The sequence below is a fragment of the Vitis riparia genome, chromosome 17 (genome assembly GCF_004353265.1).
Source record: "Vitis riparia cultivar Riparia Gloire de Montpellier isolate 1030 chromosome 17, EGFV_Vit.rip_1.0, whole genome shotgun sequence".
Classification (NCBI taxonomy): Eukaryota; Viridiplantae; Streptophyta; class Magnoliopsida; order Vitales; family Vitaceae; genus Vitis; species Vitis riparia.
The window spans coordinates 5,859,309-5,882,719 of record NC_048447.1 but is presented as its reverse complement, the minus strand read 5'-3'; the positions used below and the strand labels follow the sequence as shown (position 1 = coordinate 5,882,719).

The following is a 23,411-nucleotide window of genomic DNA, read 5'->3' as shown; positions in this document are numbered from 1 at the left end:
TATAAAACACACAGGCACGTTTTAACCCATTTTAACATTGAATAAAAGCCTTCTCCTGCAAACATTATTTCCAATATAAAAGCCTCTCTCTTCTGCCAACAAAACCCATTTTCTCTTCCTCTTCCTCTCCAAAACCCACGGCCATAAAAACCCACAAAACCTACCCACAGCCCCCATTGCTTGGAGGAAGCCATTGCCGGAAAAAGCTTATGGAAGCCATGCCGAAGAAGCCCCATGGAAGCTGTGGTCCGTAAAGCTAAAGCCACCTCCAAAAAACTCCCGTAAAAATCGTTTCTCTCTAGGTTTTGGTGAGTTTTGGGATTTTTTTTTTTTTGAGTTTTGTTAATTGGTATTTTGGAAATGTTTGTGATTAGGTTTGAGATTCCATTATTATTGGGTTTATTTTCATTTTATTGGGTTTATTTCCATTGTTATAGGGTTTTGGTGCTTTTGGAAAAACCACACTTAATTATTTCCTAAGGTACAATTTCTCTCTAGTTTCTCTCTCTATTTTTTCTATGATTCAATTCTGATTTGATTGTTATTGGGTTTATTTCCATTGTTCCTGTGTAATGAAAGCAATTTTCTTTTGTTTGTTGCATTCTCTTCAATTGTCATTTCCATTGGGTTTAATTAATGTGTTGAAAATTTGATTAGTTTTCAACAATATTGTTTTTTCTTTGTTTTTGTAGCTTTGAGTTTGTGAACAAAATGATATGGATTAAAACCATATATTCCACACTCCACGTTTATGTAGCTTTGTTTCTTTGTTTTTTTGTCCTATTTATGAGTCTCACAAACAATAATATTTTACAAAATTTTAATATTTTATTTGTATATCAAATAGTCATACAATTTATACACATCACTTTTATGAATATTATTTTCCATGTAAGATAGATTTTTATACCATATGTCACACTTTAGTTAAACATATGGTAATTTAAACAAATATTTTTTAAGATAGTCCTAAAATTATTTTAAATTTTATGATACCCATTAAGTGTATTAGGAAATTGCCTTTTCAATTAAATATTAAAATATTTTTTAAAGACAATTTAAATTTAAATTAAAATTATCTTCTTTTTTTTTTAAAGTAATTTTAAATTGCCTTTTCAATAATATTTTTTTAGCTTTGAGAACTCATATTACCAACTATCTAAAATCCATGATATTTTAAGTAGATAAAAAAAAATAGAAATTAGATAAAAAAAAATTATAATTTAAGATCTATTAATTATATAATAAGAGATACAAATAATTATGGAAAAGTTTGTATACAAATAACTGTTTTAAAAAATAATTATATAAATATATAAAATAAAATATATATATAAAATTTATTTTAAAAATATTTTAAATTTTTAAATATTCTTTTGTTTTATTAAAACTCTTTTATAAAACTCTTTTTAAAAATAATTATCAAACATGCTATTAAAATTTTTGAATCATAATTCTTTCTAAATAAATTCATTATACAATTAATAATATAGAATGAAACTTAAGTATGTAATAGCTCCACCATAAGTCCCCTAAAATTTAATGATTTTCCATGTGGCATGACATCATTCATAGTCAAATCATTTCCATCCTAAAATAAATAAAGAAATTTACAATGGTGGTGCAAACTAGATTGCAATGGTGGATTAATTAAAGTTAAAATAAATCCCTCAATGCATCCAAACTTACATGATTAAAGAAATTTTATAAATTAGAATTATGAAATAAATAAAATAATAAAGGATGGATTATTGATTACCTTAATTGGCAACTATTATATAGGCGTCAAGATACAAATAAGAGATACAAGTAGATATTTTATTTTATATATACAAATAATTATTTTTTATTTTTTATATATTTTTAAAAATAAGTGAGTCAAAACCCACTTTTCTTAAAAAAAAGAAAAAAAAGAGTTTGAATTGAATTTAGGTAATAAATTAGATTAGATAAAACTTCCTATACGTGATTTATTAAAATTTTGACCAAATACATTTAATTTTCATTGATTCCAAATTCCTTTAATATATACATATATATAATTTTATTTTTTTGGATAGAGTTTGAGTTGGCAATCAACCAAACCCCCAATCCACATGAGCTACACATTACAGCCACTAATGCTGAGTTGGATATAGGCCTTGAATCTGTATACATATTATAATCTAAAATTCATGATATTTTAAGGAAATAATTATGTGACTTATGAAAAAATGCATTTCACAATATTTTTAAATGAATTATTTATAAAAAAAATTGGGTTTATATATGAATCTGCATATATATTATAATCTAAAATTCATGATATTTTAAGTAGATAAAAAACATAGAAAATGGATATAAAGAAAATTATAATTTAAGAACTATTAATTATATTACATGTACCTTCATGAAAAATAGATGGAGAAAATAATTTTTTTAATCTTTGAATTCCCAAATATAATTTAAGAACTATTAATTAAACCATGCTTGACTTTAGTGAAATATTACATTTTAATTATTGTGAAAAGTAAAAAATTAAAAATTAAAATTTTAAAAGTGATACAAATAAAATCTATTCTCAAATTTATATATTTCTTTTATGATTTAATTTATAAGTTGTGTCTTTTTTATTTATTTAAAATAAAGTAATTAGTTTTTAAAGTTTAAAGATAGTAAACTTATATAATATTTTTAATTAAATATACTCTCAAATAATATCCTACTTCCAAAACAACTTATCAACAAAAACCATTTTTTATTAAAAATAAATAAATAAAAATAATATCAAACCTATTCTAGAAAAAGAATAGGAATATTTAGAAAATTTTTGTTTTGCACCCAAATTAGAAAATTAAGAAAATTTTTGTTTTGTTTCATCTTATTTATACCTTACCCTTTCGTTACTTCATGATATAAGATATGCATATGTTGCATCTATTGTGAGGCCTTATCTATGATTTTATATTTTATTATTATTACCTGTGAACTAACCCTCGTTGATTTTATGTTATAGAAATATTAGTAATTCATTTATATAAATTATCGAATGTGTTAGTCTCATTGTGTGTTTTTATCTATGTTTTTCTAATATTATTTGTCATTAATTTTATTATTTACTCATTTTCATATTAGAAAACCCTAGAATTCCCGTTCAAGTATCCTTGCTTGACAAATGTCTCTTTTATCATATATTAAAAACATATAAGTTGTAGACATGTGGATATGATTATTTATTGTAGTCATATTCAAGTTTTCAACCTATATGTTTTGTATATGATTGGTAGAATTGTCTGCAAATGATGCTTGAATTGTCCGTTTGGACAGTTTGGAAATACATAATATCTATGAAATCACACGCTTATGCTTTAACATATTGATAAGATTTGACAGTGGTTCCCCTTGTTCTCTGGGTGCATATTTGGACAAGGTGACATATTGTTAGCAGCTTAGTTAAGCTAACTAATAGTATGTTTATACCTTAGCCATTCGTGTACTTGGAGAACTATGGGGAAATGCTGCCGAAATTTTATCAAAATGAAACTAAGCATGTTAGTGATTGATTCATAGGGATTATGTATTTCTAAATGGGATAGGAACCACTACCAAATATAGGAGTTTGAGATGCTAAAAAACATATCACATTCATTCTAAGTTGATATGAAGATTCATTGTTATGTGATTGAAGGGTTTAATTTGCGGAAGTACGAGAAAAATGCCAATAGATAAGAGTTGGATGCAGAAGTCAAGAGTAAGTAGTGAATATCATAAAGGAGTTTTGGAGTTCTTAGATTTTGCCTTTACCAATGCACCTGGAAAAGAAATGCTCCCATGTCCTTGCATTCGTTGCAATAATTGTGTTATGCAGAAGCGAGAAATCATGTATGACCATTTGTTGGACAATGGGATAGCTAGAAATTATGTGCGATGGTTAATGCATGGGAATATGAGTTTTGTGAACCTGCGAATACTAGCACTAATGAGTCTGATATGCATGATGAGATGGAAGAAATGTTAAATGATGCATTTGGAATGTCAATGCCAAATGAGGAATCTGAACGAAGTCCACATGTGCATGAGGAGTTTGAAAAACCGAATAAGGATGCAAACAAATTTTATAATTTGTTAAGAGAAGCAGATCACGAACTATATCCAGGGTGTAAAAAATCACAAAGTTGTCTTTTATCATAAGATTATTTCATATGAAGTGTCTTAATGGATGGAGCAATAAGTCCTTTACAATGTTGCTTGAATTGTTGAAGGAAGCACTTCCTGAGGTGAGACATTGCCAAGCAACTATTATGAAGCAAAAAAAATGCTTCGTGACCTTGGCCTTCATTATATCAAAATTGATGCATGCCCCTCAGATTGCATGTTGTATTCAAAAGAGCATGCAAATGCAAATGAGTGTGTTGTTTGTGGTGTCTCCAGATGGAAATCGAGCGATGATCATTCTACAGATGAGTTCACTAAGTCAGTAAAGAAAAAGAAAATTCCTGCTAAGGTCTTGCGTTATTTTCCCTTAAAACCAAGGCTTCAAAGGTTATATATGTCATCTAAGACAGCTTCTCACATGAAATGGCATGTTGATGGTCGCATGGAAGGTGAGATGATGAGGCATCCAGTGGACTCTTTGGCTTGGAAAAATTTTGATAATGTACACCCTTCATTTGCACTAGAACCTCGAAATGTTAGGCTCGGTTTAGCAAGTGATGGGTTCAATCCTTTTGGGAATATGTCAATTTCATATAGTATGTGGCCGGTGGTTCTTATTCCATATAACTTACCACCTTGGATGTGTATGAAACAAACATTCTTCATGTTGTCACTACTTATTCCTGGTCCAACTGCACCTGGGAATGACATTGACATATACTTACAACCATTGATAGATGAGTTGAATGACTTATGGGAGGTTGGAGTTGAAACATATGATGCTTCAACAAAACAAAATTTTTGTATGCGTGCAGCTATATTATGGACCATCAATGATTTTCCTGCATATGCAAATCTTTCGGGTTGGAGTACTAAAGGGAAATTTGCTTGTCCTATTTGTAATAAGGATTGTTCTTCATATCGATTACAAAATGGACGGAAATGGTGTTACATGGGTCATCGTCGATTTTTGCCGATTGATCATAGATTTCGACGTGATAAAAAGTCCTTTGATGGAAATGAAGAGCATAGAGCAGCACCTAAACATTTGTCTGGGGAAGATGTTCTACATCAATTAGATGGAATGGAACATATTACTTTAGGGAAGACATCAAAAAATAAGATGTCAGCAAAAAGAAAAAGAGAACATGTTGAACTTGAGCACAATTGGAAAAAAAAAAGCATTTTTTTCCAATTGCCATATTGGAAAACCCTCATTTTACGTCACAATTTGGATGTAATGCATATTGAAAAGAATATATGTGACAGTATAGTTGGCACCTTGTTGAGTATCGATGGTAAATCGAAGGATAACTTCAATAGTCGTCTTGACTTGCAAGCTATGGGTATCAGAGATCAACTTCACCCCATACAAAGAGGGAATAGGGTTATGTTGCCTGCTGCATGCTATTCACTAACTTCAAATGAAAAAAAGGAATTCTGTAAATTTTTGAAAGAAGTAAAGGTTCCAGATGGTTATGCTTCTAACATCTCTCGGTGTGTACAAGTGAATGAAAGAAAGATATTTGGGTTGAAGTCTCATGATTGTCATGTTCTCATGCAACAACTCCTTCCACTTGCAATTCGAGGAGTTCTACATAAGAATGTTTGTGCTGTTATAGTTGAACTATGTAGTTTCTTCAAACAGTTGTGTTCTAAAGTGTTAAAGACTGATCAATTAGAGCACCTTGAGAATGACATAATAGTCACACTTTGCAAATTAGAAAGAATATTTCCTCCATCCTTCTTTGATGTTATGGTGCATTTACCTATTCATCTTGCAAGTGAGGCAAAGATCGCTGGACCAGTGCAATATCGATGGATGTATCCTATTGAGCGGTATGTTCTCATTCAATTAATCTTATGTATATTAGGTTTCATATTGTTCATGAAACAAATCTATCATGTTATGGAATGACAGGTATTTACGTACATTAAAGTCTTATGTCCGTAATAAGAGTCGTCCAGAAGGTTCTATTGCAGAGGGGTACATAGCAGAAGAATGTACAACCTTTTGTTCAAGATATTTGCATGATGTTGAAACGAAGCATGACCGTGAAGAAAGAAATTATGTCATTGAAAATAACATAACAAATGGTGGAGGGTTAACCATTTTCAAATGCATGGGACGTACAATAGGAAAGTCAACATCTCGTGTTCTTAGCACAGAAGAATGGTCCCAAGCACATTTATATGTGTTGACTAATTGTGAGGAAGTGACGTCATTTATTGAGTAAGACACTTATTTGAATAAAACTTTATATTAATTCTCATACAAAAATTTAATTTTGGTCTTTGTGAGCATTATAATTAATTTTTTCATTTTTATCAGAGAGCATAAGCAATCTATAAGGGTTAGCCTCGTATTCGTGCACGAGATGTAGATTTGATTCACAGAAGAGAATTCATTAGTTGGTTTGAAGAACGTGTAAGTCATGCACTACATAAATTGTTCTATTATCTAATACACATGTATGTATTAACATCTTATATTTGAATATATAGATTATACAAATGCGACATGAAGGTCCAATTTCTGAACACATACTATCATTGTCTCGTGGACCAAGTACATCAGTTACATGTTATAGAGGATACATCATTAATGGGTTCAGATTTCACACAAGAGAACGAGAAAAGGGAAAAAAAACTCAAAATAGTGGAGTTGTTGTGACCGCAGAGGTATCAAGCTTTGCAAGTGCAAGAGATAAGAACCCAATTCCTGGTCATGTTTCTTACTATGGTGTGCTAACTGATGTAATTGAGTTACATTACCTTGGTGGAAATAGAGTTATTTTATTCAAGTGTGACTGGTGGGATGTAATTAATAGTGGAAGGGGAATGAAGAAGGATGAATATGGGTTCACGTGTTTGAATTTTGAACGTACCATATGCACAGATGAACCATTTGTGCTTGCATCTCAAGCAAAACAAGTCTTCTATGTTCAAAATTCAAATGAGGAAAATTGGCACACCGTTGTAGAGATACAAACTCGAGGGGTTTATGATATGAATCAGAAAGTATCTACTAATGATCCAGAGCCATATCAACAGCTTATAACACTTCATAGTCAACGTGATGTGCATGAGTTGATCGAGAATGATTTAATCAATTGGGATAGAAATGATATTGCAGGAGAAACTATCCAAACAGATGTTCTACTATCACAACAAAAAAACATTGTTGAAAGAGATAATGAATTCATTCATGATGATGATATAGATGATGTGTAGCTAATAGTATTGGTAAGTACATAAATATATACTTACCAGATATACAAATTGTAATTTATTTCAATTATTTATGTAACTTACTTTGTATTACTTTTTCTAATTTACTTTATTATGTAGGAAATGTCACATCGAAGAGGAAGAGTACAAATAGTGTCTCCAGAAGATGAGTTGGACAATCTACAACAACTCTTAGACATACAACCTGCTGCAACTACTACTCCTAGTAGTTCTGATCCTTCTGATTCTTCAGATCCTTCTGTTGTTGGTATGATTAAGAAGATTATGTTTAACTTTACATATGATAAATGTGTTTACATATATTTAATTTCTTGAATGATAGGTTTTTAATGTTTAATTTTATATAAGATAAGTTAATTATGTTTCTTTTAATTTCATTATTACTCTTAATAGGTTCATCCTCTAGCAAAAAGAGGACACGTGGCCTAACACGTAACTTAGATTTACTTAGTATGAAACCGGGGAAAAAAAACTACACGATTCAATACCAGAGGGCAAGTTGTTTATGATGGAAAAGGGGAAAGATTGTCAAGCTATATGGGAACATTGGTGCGATCTCAACACAATGTACCCATCCAAGTTCAAGATTGGAATCATGTTAGTGAAGATGTGAAGGAAAAGATTTGGGCCTTAGTATTGGTATATGCTAGTTACTATTCAATCTAAATTGTAATGTTATTTTTTAAAAATGATACCTCTTATTTAAACATGACATTTTAATGCAATACAGGAAAAATATGAACTAGAAGAAACATGTAAGAGCTACATTCTTCAATGTTGTGGAAATTTGTTTAGAAGCTATAGAAATAAAATGAAGGCCAAGTATTATAACCCCTATAATACAGATGAGGAGAGATTGTCCCATCGACCTCCACACTTATCGGATGATGATTGGAGGTGGCTCATCCACTTTTGGGTACACCTGAGGCCAAGGTAAAGATAATGATATTTTCTTGATAATGTATCTTATGATACTCATATTCACATAAAATGATATTTATTAGTTATATCTAACCTAATACTTCATGTATATAACTTTTATTATGTTTCTATTACCTATATAGGTGACTTGCTATTTTTTAATTGATGTAGGATATCTCAGAAAAAAACAAGGCAAATAGGGCAAAACAAGTGATAAAGCATACATCGGGATCAAAAAGTTATGCTCAAATTCGATATGAACAGGTTGAAATTTATTATTAATATGATTTGTTTGTACATAAATAATTCATCATAAATAACTCAATTGTTTTACTTATAAGAATAGGCACAAAAGAAGGAGGATCGAAGTGAGCCCAATAGAATTGAGATGTTTGCCCTGACACACACAAGAAAAGATGGGACACCTGTTGATGATCATTCTAAGGAGATTATGGTAATGAAGTAAATAAATTTTATATACTTGTATTTCAATCATAGCCTCATACTAAATTATTTTAAAAGTCTAACAATTTTTATTTTTTTATTTTTTATAATTCCAGGATCAATTTCAACAATTACTATCTCAACCTGAGGGGACATCTTCTTCTACTTCTGCATCATCTGGAGCATCTACATCTGTATCATCTACATCTGTAGCATCTACATCTGTAGCATCTACATATGTAGATGAGATATATACTCAAGTCATGGGTCCAGAGAGGCATGGTCGTGTTCGAGGGTATGGATTTGGTCCTACTCCTACCTCAATCTTTGGTTCTACTAGTAGAAGACGATCAGGAGTTATTCTTTCAACACAACTTGAAAATGCCCAAGAGATGCTAATAGCTGCAGAACAAAAGTTTACAACTGCAACTGAAGAACTCTCAAATGTGAAAGATGAACTCTCACATGTGAAAGAAACATTTGAAGAGAGGTTGATAGAAGTTCAAAAGAAGACACGTGAAGAAGTGAAAGAAGAGTTTGAAGAAAAAATGATGGAAATGCAAAGAAAAATGCAAGCACAAATGCAAGCACAAATTCAAGAACAGATGATGCAAATGATGCAACAATTTCAGCAAAAGCAGTAGACATTTGAAGATTTTGCTACATCTTTATATGATAGATTCTCTTAACTTTTTTGATGATTATGCTACTTATTTATATGATAGATTCTCCTAACTTTTTTTGCTTTCTATGACTATTATGTGATGTTTGGTTGGTTGATTTGTTATATTATGTTAGAATGTGAAACTAAATTTGAATCTCTTTGTTTTTTGTTTGTTTGGTTTTTTTTTTTGTTATATTATGTTTTTTTTTATTTAATGACTTATATTGATATTTAAGTTTTTAACTAGCTTGGAATAATTGATTGTAATATATTGAAATTGGTTTAATTGTTTAATTGCATATACAGGTCTAAAATGGGTTTGTTTGGGTTTATAACAGGTTTGGGAATTTTTAATTTATAAAAAACCAATGTCCAAAATATGTTATATTTTAGTCACGGCCACTAAAAAATTGTGACCATAAGTGTGCTTTTAGTCACGCTTAAAATGAATCGTCACCAAAAGTTAGGGATAGTGGCCATAATATACTTAATGTTTAGTCACGGTCACTTAATTACCGTGACCATATACCTATATTTAGTCACGGTTAGGGGCATTGACCGTGACCAAAAGTTGACATGTAGTCACGGTTAGGGGCATTGACCGTGACCAAAAGTTGACATTTAGTCACGGTCATTTTATTACCCGTGACTATAGACATCAATTTAGTCACGGTCATTTTATTAACCGTGACTATAGACATACCTTTAGTCACGGTTAGGGGCGTTGACCGTGACCAAAAGTTGACATTTAGTCACGGTCATTTTATTAACCGTGACTATAGACATACCTTTAGTCACGGTTAGGGGCGTTGACCGTGACCAAAAGTTGACATTTAGTCACGGTCGATAAAATTTACCCGTGACTATAAGTGTACATTTAATCACGTTCATTATTTGACCGTGACTAAAGGTTAAATATATAGTCACGGTTTATTATCTGACCGTGACCAATACCTTTAGCTACGCCTCATACTGTGACGCTCGGTCACGGTTTCATAAGACCGTGACAATAGGTTTTGGTCACGGATATATACGATTTGGTGACGGTTGGCGACCGTCACCAAAAGTCCTATTTCTTGTAGCATGAGAGTGCATGTGGAGGTCACTTTGCCTCTCAGAAAATAGCCATGAAGGTGTTGCAATCAGGTTTTAGTTGGTCATCACTCTTCAAAGATGCCCACACCATGTGTATGACCTATGATAGATGCCAAAGGCTTGGGAAGCTAACACGAAGAAATCAAATGCCTATGAACCCCATTCTAATAGTTGATCTTTTTTATGTTTAGGGCATCGACTTCATGAGACCTTTCCCAATGTCTTTTGGTAACTCTTACATTTTGGTGGGGGTAGACTATGTTTCTAAATGGGTTGAGGAAATCCCATGTAAACACAATGATCATAGGGTGGTTCTCAAGTTTCTCAAAGAGAACATTTTCTCAAGATTTGGGGTGCCCAAGGCCATAATCAGTGATGCGGGTACTCATTTTTGCAACAAGCCTTTTGAAACCCTTTTAGCCAAGTATGGGGTGAAGCATAAGGTAGCTACACCTTATCACCCTCAGACTTCTGGACAAGTTGAGTTAGCAAACAGGGAAAACAAGAATATATTGATGAAGGTGGTGAACACGAGCAAAAGAGATTGGTCTGTTAAGCTTCATGATTCACTATGGGCATACAGAACAACTTACAATACTATTCTTGGCATGTCTCCTTATCGCCTAGTCTATGGTAAAGCGTGTCGTCTCCCTGTGGAAGTTGAATATAAGGCTTGGTGGGCAATCAAGAAGGTAAACATGGACTTGACCAAAGCCGGGGCAAAGAGGTGCTTAGACCTTAATGAGATGGAGGAATTAATAAATGATGCCTACATCAATTACAAAGTTGCAAAACAAAGGATGAAGAGGTGGCATGATCAGTTAATCTCCAACAAAGAATTCTGGAAAGGACAAAGAGTCTTACTCTATGACTCTAGGCTCCATATCTTTCTTGGGAAGTTAAAGTCAAGGTGGATAGGCCCTTTCATTATTCACCAAGTGCATCTTAATGGAGTGGTGGAACTACTGAATTCCAACATCACAGACACTTTTAAAGTCAATGGCCATTGTCTCAAACCATTATGGAGCCATTCAATCAAGATAAGGAGGAAGTCAACCTCCTTGAGCCATAGAAATCCTAACCAAAAAAGGGTTAGATGGACTTGGTCTTGCCAAAGTCCATGCTTTTGTTTAATTTTGTTAATTTAAAAGCTTTATTAATTGCTTTAATTTTAATCTTAGTTTTAATTTATGTTATTTTGATATAACTTAGATTTTTTTAATGATCAAAATCAGGAGGAATTTAAAAAAGAAGTGAAGGGTAGTCATAGGGAACCAAAGGAGCTCAAAAGCAAAGAAATTCATTGGCCTACGCAAATTTCACAACCAAAAGAGCCCCCCTGCGAAAAGAGGCTTCCTCTGCGAAATCATTTCGCAGCCAAAAGGACCATGCTGCGAAATTGGGGTTTTGTTGCGAAACAAGCCTTCTTCTGCTAAATCATTTCGCAGCCACAAGACCACCCTCTGCAAAATTTTTCACAGCTACGAAACACCTCTTAGGCACACATGTGCCATTTCGAAGCTGCGACATGAGCTGCGAAACCCTCCAAAGCCAAATTTCGCAGCCACAAGCCTCCTCTGTAAAAAAATTCGCAGCTGCGAAACACCCCCTAGGCACACGAGTGCCATTTCGCAGCCCGTCAACCCCATTTTGCAGTTGTGAAATGGCCTGCGAAACCTTATGCGAAATCCCCCATTGGCTGCGAAATCACCATTTTGCTGCGAAATGGGCCTCCTCCTGTGAAAATCCCAACCGTCACTTAAATCCCAAATTAAACCTCTAAATTGTTATATTTCATTTTGTACCGGTAATTTGGCCTTCGAGAAGCCCCCTCAAGTGCGAAATTGAACCAATTCAGAGCGCCATCTCCAAGGGAATTCCAGAGGACCTTTGTCTGAAGCATAGCCCTCACGCGCCTCTGCCCACCCCCTCTCAAGCTTCTTTGCTTCAATCATGGCCAAAACAAGAGGAGCCAAGACCACATCTCCATCAGCCCGCAACAGAGCACCGAGAGTCTCACCTGTGCAAGACTCCATGACTGAGCCTTCACAGCCACCTACCATCCCACCTTCAGTAGATGGAACGTTGTTGAGTCCTTCTCTGAGATGATATGAGACCAGGAGACCACCGACTACACCAGGGGCAAGCTCCTCTCATCCCAAGAAGTCAGTTAATCGCCCTCCTAAGAAGAAAGCAAGGATATCAGCTCTAGTAGAACCATTAGAGCCTCAGCTGCCTACTATAGAGTCTTAGATTCCTTATGGGATGACTCCTGAGGTGATTATCAGGCGGCCTATGGTTACCCAGCCACCCATAGAGGGCAATTTGGATTATTGGGCTAGGCCATTCCACTATGAGCTTTGTTTTGATAGAGAGACCTTCAAGCTTCAGCCAGAGCTCAAAGATTCATTCAATTTACTTCAGAGGTACCATTTGGAGCACCTGATGACTCCAAGGGATTTCTTCTATCCCCGAGTAGCATTAGACTTTTATCATTCTATGACTACGCATCGCGTCCAAGATCCTACTATCATCCACTTCAGTATTGATGGCCATCATGGTATCTTGGGAGCCAGACACATAGCAGAGGCCCTGCACATTCCTTATGAGCCAACGCGTCCAGAGGATTATAGAGTGTGGGCTCATCCTTCTTAGAGTGATATGGTTCATATACTATCCAGGGGGACATCCACACGCTCATATCTTTTGAGAAAGGAGCTCCTACCTAGCATGTTTCTTCTCGATGCACTTCTATGCCATAACATCTATCCACTTCAGCATATGGTGCAGAAGAGGGGAGCTTTACTAGAGACCTTGTTCTAGATATCAGAGGGATTTTTCTTTGGCCCTCATCATCTCATCATGACTGTTCTTCTTTACTTTGAAGAGAAGGTCCACAGGAAGAAGCTATTGAGAGCGGATGCCATTCCATTACTATTCCGGAGGTTGCTTTGTCAGATATTAGAGCACTTGGGGTATCCTTCTGAGCCTCGGCTTGAGCGCAGATGCATTTGCTGAGAGGTATTCACTCTCGACAAATGGACTAGTATGACGACCTATGATGCACAACTAGGAGCCCCAGCTGGACCAGAGCATCCAGAGATACCACAACCACAACAGGTTGAGATACCTACGGATATCAGAGCACCTGCCCTTGCAGTGCCCTCTACAGGACCTATACCTAGGTTGCATCTTCTGCTCTTCCTGCCACTCCCGGGACTCCCCCAGTTGTACCAGCTACATCCGAGCCTCATCCATCTGAGTCTAGTATCACCATATCCATTTCAGAGTTCAGAGGCTTATGTCATACTTTGCAGACATTGATCGCTACTCAGAGCGTCCTTGCCCAGCAGATGGCAGCCATACGTGCACATCAGGATCAACTTATCGCCACCCAGACCCAGTATACTGCCATCCTTAGGCAAATACAACAGCATTTGGGTATTTTATCGCCACCTGAGCATGATATGCCTGGCCCATTAGAGCCTATAGATCCATCCCAAGACCCTTCTCTAGTAGAGCATACTATGCCATTTGAGGAGACGACTACAGGACAGATAGAGGCATCCATCCCGAGCACTCAGACTTCTATAGCCAAGCCATCGTCTCCACATGATCCTCCCGCCACCATCTGATCATTTATCTATTTTCTTTTTTGTATTTCTTTACTTTAGTAGAACTTGTAATCCCATGTTTTTGATGTTTTATATATTGGGATTAGATGTATTACTTGTTTTTGCTCCATAGTGTACTTTCTAAAAGTAATACATATCCATCATTTTTTAGTATACTTGGCATAATATCATTTTATTTTCTCTACTCATAATTTTTGTTGTTTTTGAAACATGCGGTTTCTCCTATTCTACTCAAACTCCATGTCACTCAGGAGGTACCACTTCCTCCCTGTATTTTCAATCGCTCTTGCCACATTAAGGGCAATGTTCAACTTGGTTGGGGGGAGGAGAGTTGAGGTAGGAAGTTTTGCTTTTAAATGCTAAGTTATTTTGGTAATTTAGTTGTTTTTGCTTAATTTTTTAAAATTTTTAAAGTTTTTATTCTACTCTCCATGGTTATTAAGGAAAAATTTTCAAAATGAAAAGCGAGAAATTGAATTTTTGTCTTTTTACTTGACTTAGAGTTTGTATTATGCTTATTAAAGTTGATGAATTGTTGAAACTTCTATTGAATTCAAGTGTCGGGATACCTTATAAAAGGCCAATGAGCCTTTGAAAAAAAAAAACAAGGAAAGAAAAATTGTTTTACTTGCCTTGAAACCCAAGCAAGGTCTGAGGGGTATATGGTGAAAATCTTTAAAACCTGGTGCCCTAAGTCTTCAGTGGTTGGGAGTCACCGACCTCAATGCTCGTTATAAGGGTAAATAGGTAGAGTTTAACATATTGTAGGTGCTTGGGTATTAAAATTCATTTTCAAAAGTCCGGGATAAAATCCGAGGAGTTAGTAGTTGAAAAGTCCTTAAAGCTTGATGCCCTAAACCTTAATTGGTTGGGAGTCATCGATGGACCCCCGTTACATGGACAATTTAGAAAATAATACCTTTAAGCCTTGTACTCCTACAATGAGAAAATAATTGTGAAACAAAAGGTGCGTTCTTAGCTTATTGAAGTTTGTTAGTTTGCTAAGTGTTGAAAAAGAACTAGGTTGGGGGGGGGGGGGGGGGGGGAGATTAGTTCAACATACTATATTCGGAAACTAATAAGTAACACTTAGATTTATGTGGAAGAGTAAGGTTTGGCTCTTTGGAAGTGAAAATTATTTTGAAACTTAAACTTGCATAATGCTTTCTCTTCATGAATTGTGATTAGACAAGTTATTTGATAACTTTTTCTGAAGTTTGAGTTTTACATGTTTATTGTTCCATGTGAGAGTTTGATCATTATGCCACTGAATTTTTTTTGAAGTGATCAGCATGATTGTGTGATGCGACTTATGGTAGCTTAGCTTTAAAGGCATATCAACAAAATTTATACCTTAAATACTATTACTAAAGTAGCCAAGCTACTATAACGTAGTGGTTCTAGGATCGTTCACTGGGAAGGGTTTTTGCAAACACTAGTGATATTCAAATTAGGAAAATAGGTGATTTTCTTATGGATGTTAGCTTTAAAAGAAGATGTAAATGTTTTAGAGAGATTTAAACTAATTTAAGCTAACATTAAAGACTAAAATGAAAGGGTGTAAAAACAAGTTTCTCAAAGATAGGATAGCTATGCTCTGGCTCTTATGCAAATTGGAAATCTCAGGATAGGCTCCTCGCGTTGGGGTTGCAACTATGGTGATGCTTGCTTCCCGAACTGGTATGAATTTAGCAGATCAAGTTTTAATCCTTTAAAATGGCAAAACAGATGGTAGTGAATTTCATCAATGGTTATTCACCTTAGACTTCCTTTGAATGGCTCGTAAGAGATAACTAATGGTCTAAAGCTAAAAGCTTACCAAATATTGGCAACTCAAAGTCATTCCAGGTGATAAACTCACCTTTCAATGGCCATTGAAATTGGTTCTAACGGATTAATGCAAAACTTGGAATTGAAAACCTCACCTTCCAATAGCTTGTAGGAGATAACTAATGGATAGAAATCCAAAACCTTATCAAGTATTAGCCGTTGGAAGTTGTCCAAAGGAAATAAAAACCAAACTTTGCATTAATGAACCATTAATGAAAAACGACTACCTTACCTTCCAGGTGCGAGAAATTTCCATGGGATTGCATCCAAGCCATCACATAACATCCATACTTTGAGAAACTTAAAATTTTTAGCCAATCATCCTCTGAGGAAAATTCCTCAGAGGCTGTTTGGCTACTAAGAAAATAGAAATGGGGAAGAACCGGAGAAGAGAGAAAAACAGAGCTTTATATATTTCTAAGTTAATGTATAGAGGATCGATCCCCCAAATTCCTCTTTTTTTTGGAGGCGTTGTGCACCTCTATATATAGCAAAATTACAAGATAAAGCCTTATGTCGACTGAATACAAGGTTACAAAAGGAATTTATACAAGAAAATATCAAGCTAAAAATATCTGGGAAGTCGGTGGTGCGTGCGTGGAGAAACAGAGGAAATTTGGCAAGGTAAAAGGTTACCTTGCGAAATTTTCGCAAGGTGAATTACTCATGATGCGAAGTGCCATATTTTCGCATCATGAGTAAATTCACCTTGCCAAATTTGGCAAGGTGCATTTTCACCTTGCGAAAATTGCATTTTGGCAAGGTACTTTGCCTTGCCTTGCGAAACGGCTATCCCTTTGTTTGTGCTCGTGTTTCCACTTGAAATTCAAGCCTGTAAACTTCCAAAATCCTTGCTTTAACTTGTCCAAGTAGCTCCTTCATCATTTGGCATGCTTGAATTGATTCATAAGCTGATATAAACATGTAAACTTGCCACATAATGGTTAAAACCAATTACTAAGGACCTTAATGAATTAATTGGGTTAAATGAATATGATTACTACTCAAAGGTGCTTAAAACCATTATAATTAGGTCTACAAAATAGCACTTTTTGGTAGTAATCATTGTGTAAATTATATTACTGTTTATTTTTCTTTTTCTCTCCTTCATTGCTAAGGGACTAGCAATATGTCAGTTGGAGGGAGTGATTACTACTCAAAAAGTGCTATTTTATAGCTTGTAATTAACTCTTTTAAACATTTTTGAGTAGTAGCTATTACCTTTTAACTCAATTGACATGTTAAGGACCCTTGCAATCGTTTCTAATCAAATTGTGTTAAGTTTTGGTGTTTTCGATAGCTTTTTGATCACCAAAGCAATCCAAGATTGAGGAGAGTTCTATAGAATATAGGGCAAAGCAAATGGAAGCTCATTTACAAGAAGAATCTAAGCTTTAGAGCTTCATAGTCCTTTGCCAAAATCAAATCAAGAATGCAAGGAGGGGAAACAAAGAGAGAAATCTAACATGAAGAAATTCAAGAGGATAGCAACTCTTGGACACATTTTGAGCACTTCCTAGAGTCCATTTTATGCATACCATATGTCGTTTTGAAGCTCGGGAAGTCAGGAGTCCAACGATTCAAATGGTACATAAATCAGAGATGAAATGAAGAAGTTATGGCTAGTGGAAGCAAATTGCACCAAGCTGAAAGGCAATTTCACAAGCTGCGAAATCACAAAGTGCTAGCTGCGAAATCAGCCTTTTTGTGTGAAATGGAGACTTTCAGCTTGTGAAATTTCGCAGCCCATGTTGCATGCTGCGAAATCCACCTGAGCGCTTCCAGATATTTGCGATCGACTCTTTTAGATTTTTTTCTTCAGGTATTTGTTGTTTAAATTCCCATTTTCTCCTTGTAATCCACCAATCATAAGATTCCTTAGTTAGTAAGTAAGAAGAAATGGTGAATAACCTCATATATATATATATATATATATATATATATATTGTAATTTTCTTTACACAGGACATCTCGGGAGCTTGTTCTTAGAGACCAACTTTTTGTATAGTTTTGAAGAAAGTAATACACAGAGCTTTGCTCTAACTTACCTACTTATTTTGATTGTATTTTTCTTACTAGCCAAACAAGCTCTGAGGATGTTTCTTCAGAGAATGAGTGGCTAGGCTTTTTGTCTCTTGGAGTTAAGGAAGCTGGGTAAGGTGCCGAATGCAAAATTTGGAAGTTTTGTTGTTTCAGCTTTTAATGAAGAGAAAGTGTGATCCGTTAATGGTTTCTATGTTTTTAGTTAACTTAAAATGCCTTAAAATCACCTAGGCCAACACTTGGTAAGGCAAGTGATCTCCGTCCATTGAGATGCACTAGTTTATCTCTTGCGAGCCTTTGGGAGATGGTTCAAAGGTAGGATTTTCTAGAATAGCAAACACTTAGTAAGCTTTTGGACTCTAAGGAGACATCCATTAGTTATCTCTTGCGAGCTTTTGAAGGGTAATCCAAGGTTAAGGATCACCTTGAATGGCAAATGCTAGGTGAGAGGCACGAGGCATTACAAGATGAATCAGTGAGAGGGATTTAGTGTTTGAATCCATAAAAGGGAAACATCTGTACCACACCGGTTCGGGAAATAACTATATGTTAAATCCCTAATGTGAGGAAAAGATTCAAGTGATTGGAAGTCCCTTTTTTGTAATATGAACCTGAGCTTAGTGATCCAAAAACTCCAAGAAAAACTTTTCTTTATAAGTAATTTCAGTTACTATTTTTGGTTAGCTTAAAACCAACCCTTTTTCAACCAAAGATTATGTTTTATTTGAAAGCTAACCTTGAAATGAAAAAGCACTAATTCAACTTTGAATTAATATTAGTTGTAAATTGAAAACCCTTCCCAATGAACGATCCTAGAGCCACTATGTTATGCTAGCTAAGGCTATCCTAGTACATGGTGAAATAGGTTATAAATTTTGTTGATTGCTACCGTCTAAGGACCGAAATCAAGGTATACCAATTGATTGAGCACCAATCAATAGGACATACACCAGTTGGGCACATAATCACAAAGTCACCAACCTAAAATAGTTTCCTTTTGCTTCTGCTTCATATATATTGTCTTTAATATGTTTGTCATTATAGTAGCTCATTGTGCTACGAACGTTAAACTTGTCATTAATATCAACAATTCGTAAAAAAATATATAGTAATTTTTTTCACAATCTATCCATTACACATTGAGACTCTCAAGGTGTTAGAAATATTAATAAAAAAAATGGCATAAGTATGTTGAATGCAACACTTTCTATTAATCAAATTGATGTGAAATGATAATACCATATGGAATAACATCCCAAAAAAACCAAGCAAAGAAGGTTTAACTCTTCGTCTAAAACTTGAGCATTTCCCCACATTACATAAACACATATATCTTTTAGGTTTATAAAAAAAAAAAATAATGCATAAATAAAACAGAAATAAATTAAACTTGCCACGACATCATGAGCTACAAGATTTCCCATGAAAACAAAAAATAACCAAGGGTAATTTGAATATTGAGAACCTGGCCATGCCAAAACCATTTTCAATTCTTCATTATAATTTGGTCTATTATTATTTTTAACCCATTGGGTCCGTGAAAAATTAATACATGGATATCATGCAGAAATATTTGCCAAAGTCACCAACCTAAAATAGTTTCCTTTTGCTTCTGCTTCATATATATTGTCTTTAATATGTTTGACATTATAGTAGCTGATAGTGTTATGGACATTAAACCTGTCAATAATAATAATAATTCGTAAAAAGATATATAGTAATTTTTTTTACAGTCTATGCACTGCACATTGAGACTCTCAATGTGTTAGAAAAGTTAATAAAACAATAAAAAAAAGTGGCATAAGTATGTTGTATGTAACACTTACTCTTAATCAAATTTAGGTGAAATGCTAGTGGCATATCGAATATCATCCCAAGAAAACCAAGCCAAAGACAGTTTAACTCTTCGTCTAAAACTTGAGCATTTCCCTACATTACATTAACACATACATCTTTTAGATTTATAAAAAAAATAATGTATAAATAAAACAAAAATAAATTAAAGTTGCCATGACATCATGAGCTACAAGATTCCCCATGAAGAAAAAAATGACCAATAGTAATTTGAATAATGAGAACTTGGCCATGCCAAAACCCTTTTCAATTCTTGGCTATAATTTGGTCTATTTTTATTTTTCATCCATTGGGTCCATGAAGAGCTAATACATGGATATCCATCGGAAATATGTGCCAAAGTCCTCCTGAAGGCCCACACGTTTGATGATCTACTATATTGAAGCAGAGATACATGGGCAAGTAAATGAAAAGTAGTACGACAAGAAGTGGTCATAAATAAGGGATGCTTATGGATGGTCGTGGAAACATATATATACAACAAATAAAACCAACAATTAATAATTAATATAAATTAAAACAATAAATAAAAATTAATATATGAATAATCTTACTCATGAAATGCTCATGGATCCCTTAAAACATCAATAAGCAATTTGAAATCATTAGTTTGATTCATTTTGAGCCCATAGCAGTTGTTCAAAATGTCGTGTAACACACGTGCTATATTATTATGGATAAACTGAAGATCTAGTCCTATATTGTCATCACATAATCTTGTAATTTTCCTTCTACCGTTCACCACTGCTACATTATCCATACCAAATGCATCTTCTAGCGTCCTTGATGACACAAATTATTGAATAGCTTCAAACATGTTACCGGATAGGAAACATTAACTAAATAAAAATATATAAAATAGAAAATTTTAAAAAGTAAATAAAATATTTATTACAAAAATACCATAGAATTGATATCAATTCTTACTTAAGTCCATGTCTGATTACAAGTTGGTGTTGTCGTATCCAATGTTGTAGGTTGATGTGGAGTTAAAAAAAAATTTTACCTTGTCCAGATTTTACCAAACTATGATAGTCAGCTAACACATACTGCTTATCCAAAGTTCCCGCAATATCATAAGGACAAAATTCTCTCTTATTTGGATGCACCGTTTTCAAAGTCACCAACCTAAAATAGTTTCCTTTTGCTCCTACTTCATATATATTGTCTTTAATATGTTTGACATTATAGTAGCTGATAGTGCTACGGACGTTAAACCTGTCATTAATATCAATAATTCGTAAACAAAATATATAGTAATTTTTTTCACAATCTATCCACTACACTCTCAATGTGTTAGAAAAGTTAATAAAAAAATAAAAAAATGTCATAAGTATGTTGCATGTAACACTTACTCTTAATCAAATTTATGTGAAATGCTAGTAGCATATCGAATACCATCCCAAGAAAAGCTAGCCAAAGAAGGTTTAACTCTTCGTCTAAAACTTGAGCTTTTCCCAACACTACATTAAAGATACATCTTTTAGATTTACAAAAAAAAAAAAAAAAAAAACATAAATATAAAGTAAAATTGCCACGACATCAGCTACAAGATTTCCCATGAAGAAAAAAACTGACAAAGGGTAATTTGAATAATGAGAACTTGGCCATGCCAAAACCATTTTCAATTTTTGGCTATAATTTGGTTTATTATTATTTTTCACCCATTGGGTCCATGAAGAGCTAATACATAGATATCCTGCAAAAATATGTTCCAAAGTCCTCCTAAAGGCCAACACGTTTGATGATATGCTATATCTAAGTAGAGATACGTGGGCGAGCAAACAAAAAGTAGTACGACAAGAAGAGGTCATCAATAAGGGATGCTTATGCATGGTTGTGAAAACATTAGTGTACAACGAATAAAACAAATAATTAAAAATTAATATAAATTAAAACAATAAATAAAAATTAATATATGAATAATCTTACTAAAAAAAAATGCTCGTGGATCCCTTAAAACATCAATAAGCAATTTGAAATCATTAGTTTGACTTATTTCGAGCCCGTAACAGTCGTTCAAAAAGTTGTGCAACACACGTGCAATATTATTATGGATAAATTGAAGATCTAGTCCCATATTGTCATCACATAATCTTGTAATTTGCCCTCTACTGTTCACCACTGCTACATTATCCATACCAAATCCATCTTCTAGCTTCTTTGATGATACATGGTATTGAATAGCTTCAAACATGTCACGGGATAGGAAATATTAACTAACTAAAAATATATAACGTAAAAAAACATTAAAAATTAAATAAAATATATATTACAAAAATACCATTGAATTGATAGCAATTCTTGGTTAAGTCTATGTCCAATTACAAGTTGGTCTTGTCGTATCCAATCTTGTAGGCTAATGGGGAGTTAAAAAACAATTATACCCTATCCAGATTTTACAAAACTATGATAGCCAACTAACACATACCTTATCCAAAGTTCCCGCAATATCATAGGAACAAAATTCTTTGTTATTTGGATGCACAGTTTTCAAAGTCACCAACCTAAAATTGTTTCCTTTTGCTTCTGCTTCATATATATTGTCTTTAACATGTTTGATATTGTAGTAGCTGATAGTGCTACAAACGTTAAACCTATCATTAATATCAATAATTCCTAAAAAAATATATACTAATTTTTTTCACAATCTATCCACTGCACATTGAGACTCTTAATGTGTTAGAAAAGTTAATAAAAAAAAATTAAAAAAAACGAAAAAAAACACAAGTATGTTGTATGTTACACTTATTGTTAATCAAATTTATGTGAAATCCTAGTGGCATATAGAATACCATCCCAAGAAAACCAAGCCCAAGAAGGTTTAATTCTTTGTCTAAAACATCAGCATTTCCCTACATTACTTTAACACATACATATTTTAGATTTATAAAAAAAAAAAATACTGTATAAATAAAACAGAAATAAATTAAACTTGCCACAACAACATGAGCTAAGAGATTCCTCATGAAGAAATAAAATCACCAAGGCTAAGTTGAATAATGAGAACTTGGCCATGCGAAAACCCTTTACAATTCTTGGGTATAATTTGGTCTTTTATCATTTTTCATCCATTGGGTCCATGAAGTGCTAATACATGGATATCCTGCAGAAATATGTGCAAAAGTCCTCTTAAAGGCCAACACGTTTGATGATATGCTATATTGAAGAAGAGATACGTGGGTGAGCAAATGAAAAGTAGTAGGGCAAGAAGGGGTCATAAATAAGGGATGCTTATGTATACTCGTGCAAATATCACTGTACAAAAAATAAAACCAACAATAACTAATTAATACAAATTAAAACAATAAATAAAAATTAATATGTGAATAATCTTACTCATGAAATACTTGTAGATCCCTTAAAACATCAATAAGTAATCTGAAATCATTAGTTTGATTTATTTTGAGCCCGTAACAGTTGTTCAAAATGTCGTGTAACACACGTGCAATATTATTAGGGATAAACTTAAGATCTAGTCCCATATTCTCATCACATATTCTTGTAATTTCCCTCTACCGTTCACCACTACTACATTA

At 33.8% G+C, this 23,411-nt stretch overlaps 2 protein-coding genes and 1 long non-coding RNA gene across 3 annotated transcripts; all 3 read left to right on the top strand.

Moving 5' to 3' along the window:
• The first annotated feature begins 5,385 nt into the window (after positions 1 to 5,385).
• LOC117904034 lies at positions 5,386 to 6,518 on the top strand. Its single transcript, XM_034816564.1, has 3 exons — positions 5,386 to 5,973; positions 6,056 to 6,367; positions 6,467 to 6,518. Exons 1-3 carry the CDS (start codon positions 5,477 to 5,479, stop codon positions 6,516 to 6,518), a joined length of 861 nt encoding a protein of 286 aa, XP_034672455.1. The 5' UTR covers positions 5,386 to 5,476.
• Positions 6,519 to 7,321: 803 nt separating this feature from the next.
• LOC117904419 lies at positions 7,322 to 7,850 on the top strand. The gene is made up of 3 exons (XR_004649588.1): positions 7,322 to 7,380; positions 7,486 to 7,633; positions 7,780 to 7,850. It is a non-coding gene; the product is annotated as an uncharacterized LOC117904419 (long non-coding RNA).
• A 434-nt stretch (positions 7,851 to 8,284) lies between these two features.
• LOC117905079 lies at positions 8,285 to 9,470 on the top strand. The gene is made up of 5 exons (XM_034817969.1): positions 8,285 to 8,319; positions 8,479 to 8,571; positions 8,654 to 8,761; positions 8,868 to 8,945; positions 8,991 to 9,470. Exons 3-5 carry the CDS (start codon positions 8,696 to 8,698, stop codon positions 9,393 to 9,395), a joined length of 549 nt encoding a protein of 182 aa, XP_034673860.1. The 5' UTR covers positions 8,285 to 8,319; positions 8,479 to 8,571; positions 8,654 to 8,695; the 3' UTR covers positions 9,396 to 9,470.
• The last annotated feature ends 13,941 nt before the right edge of the window (positions 9,471 to 23,411 follow it).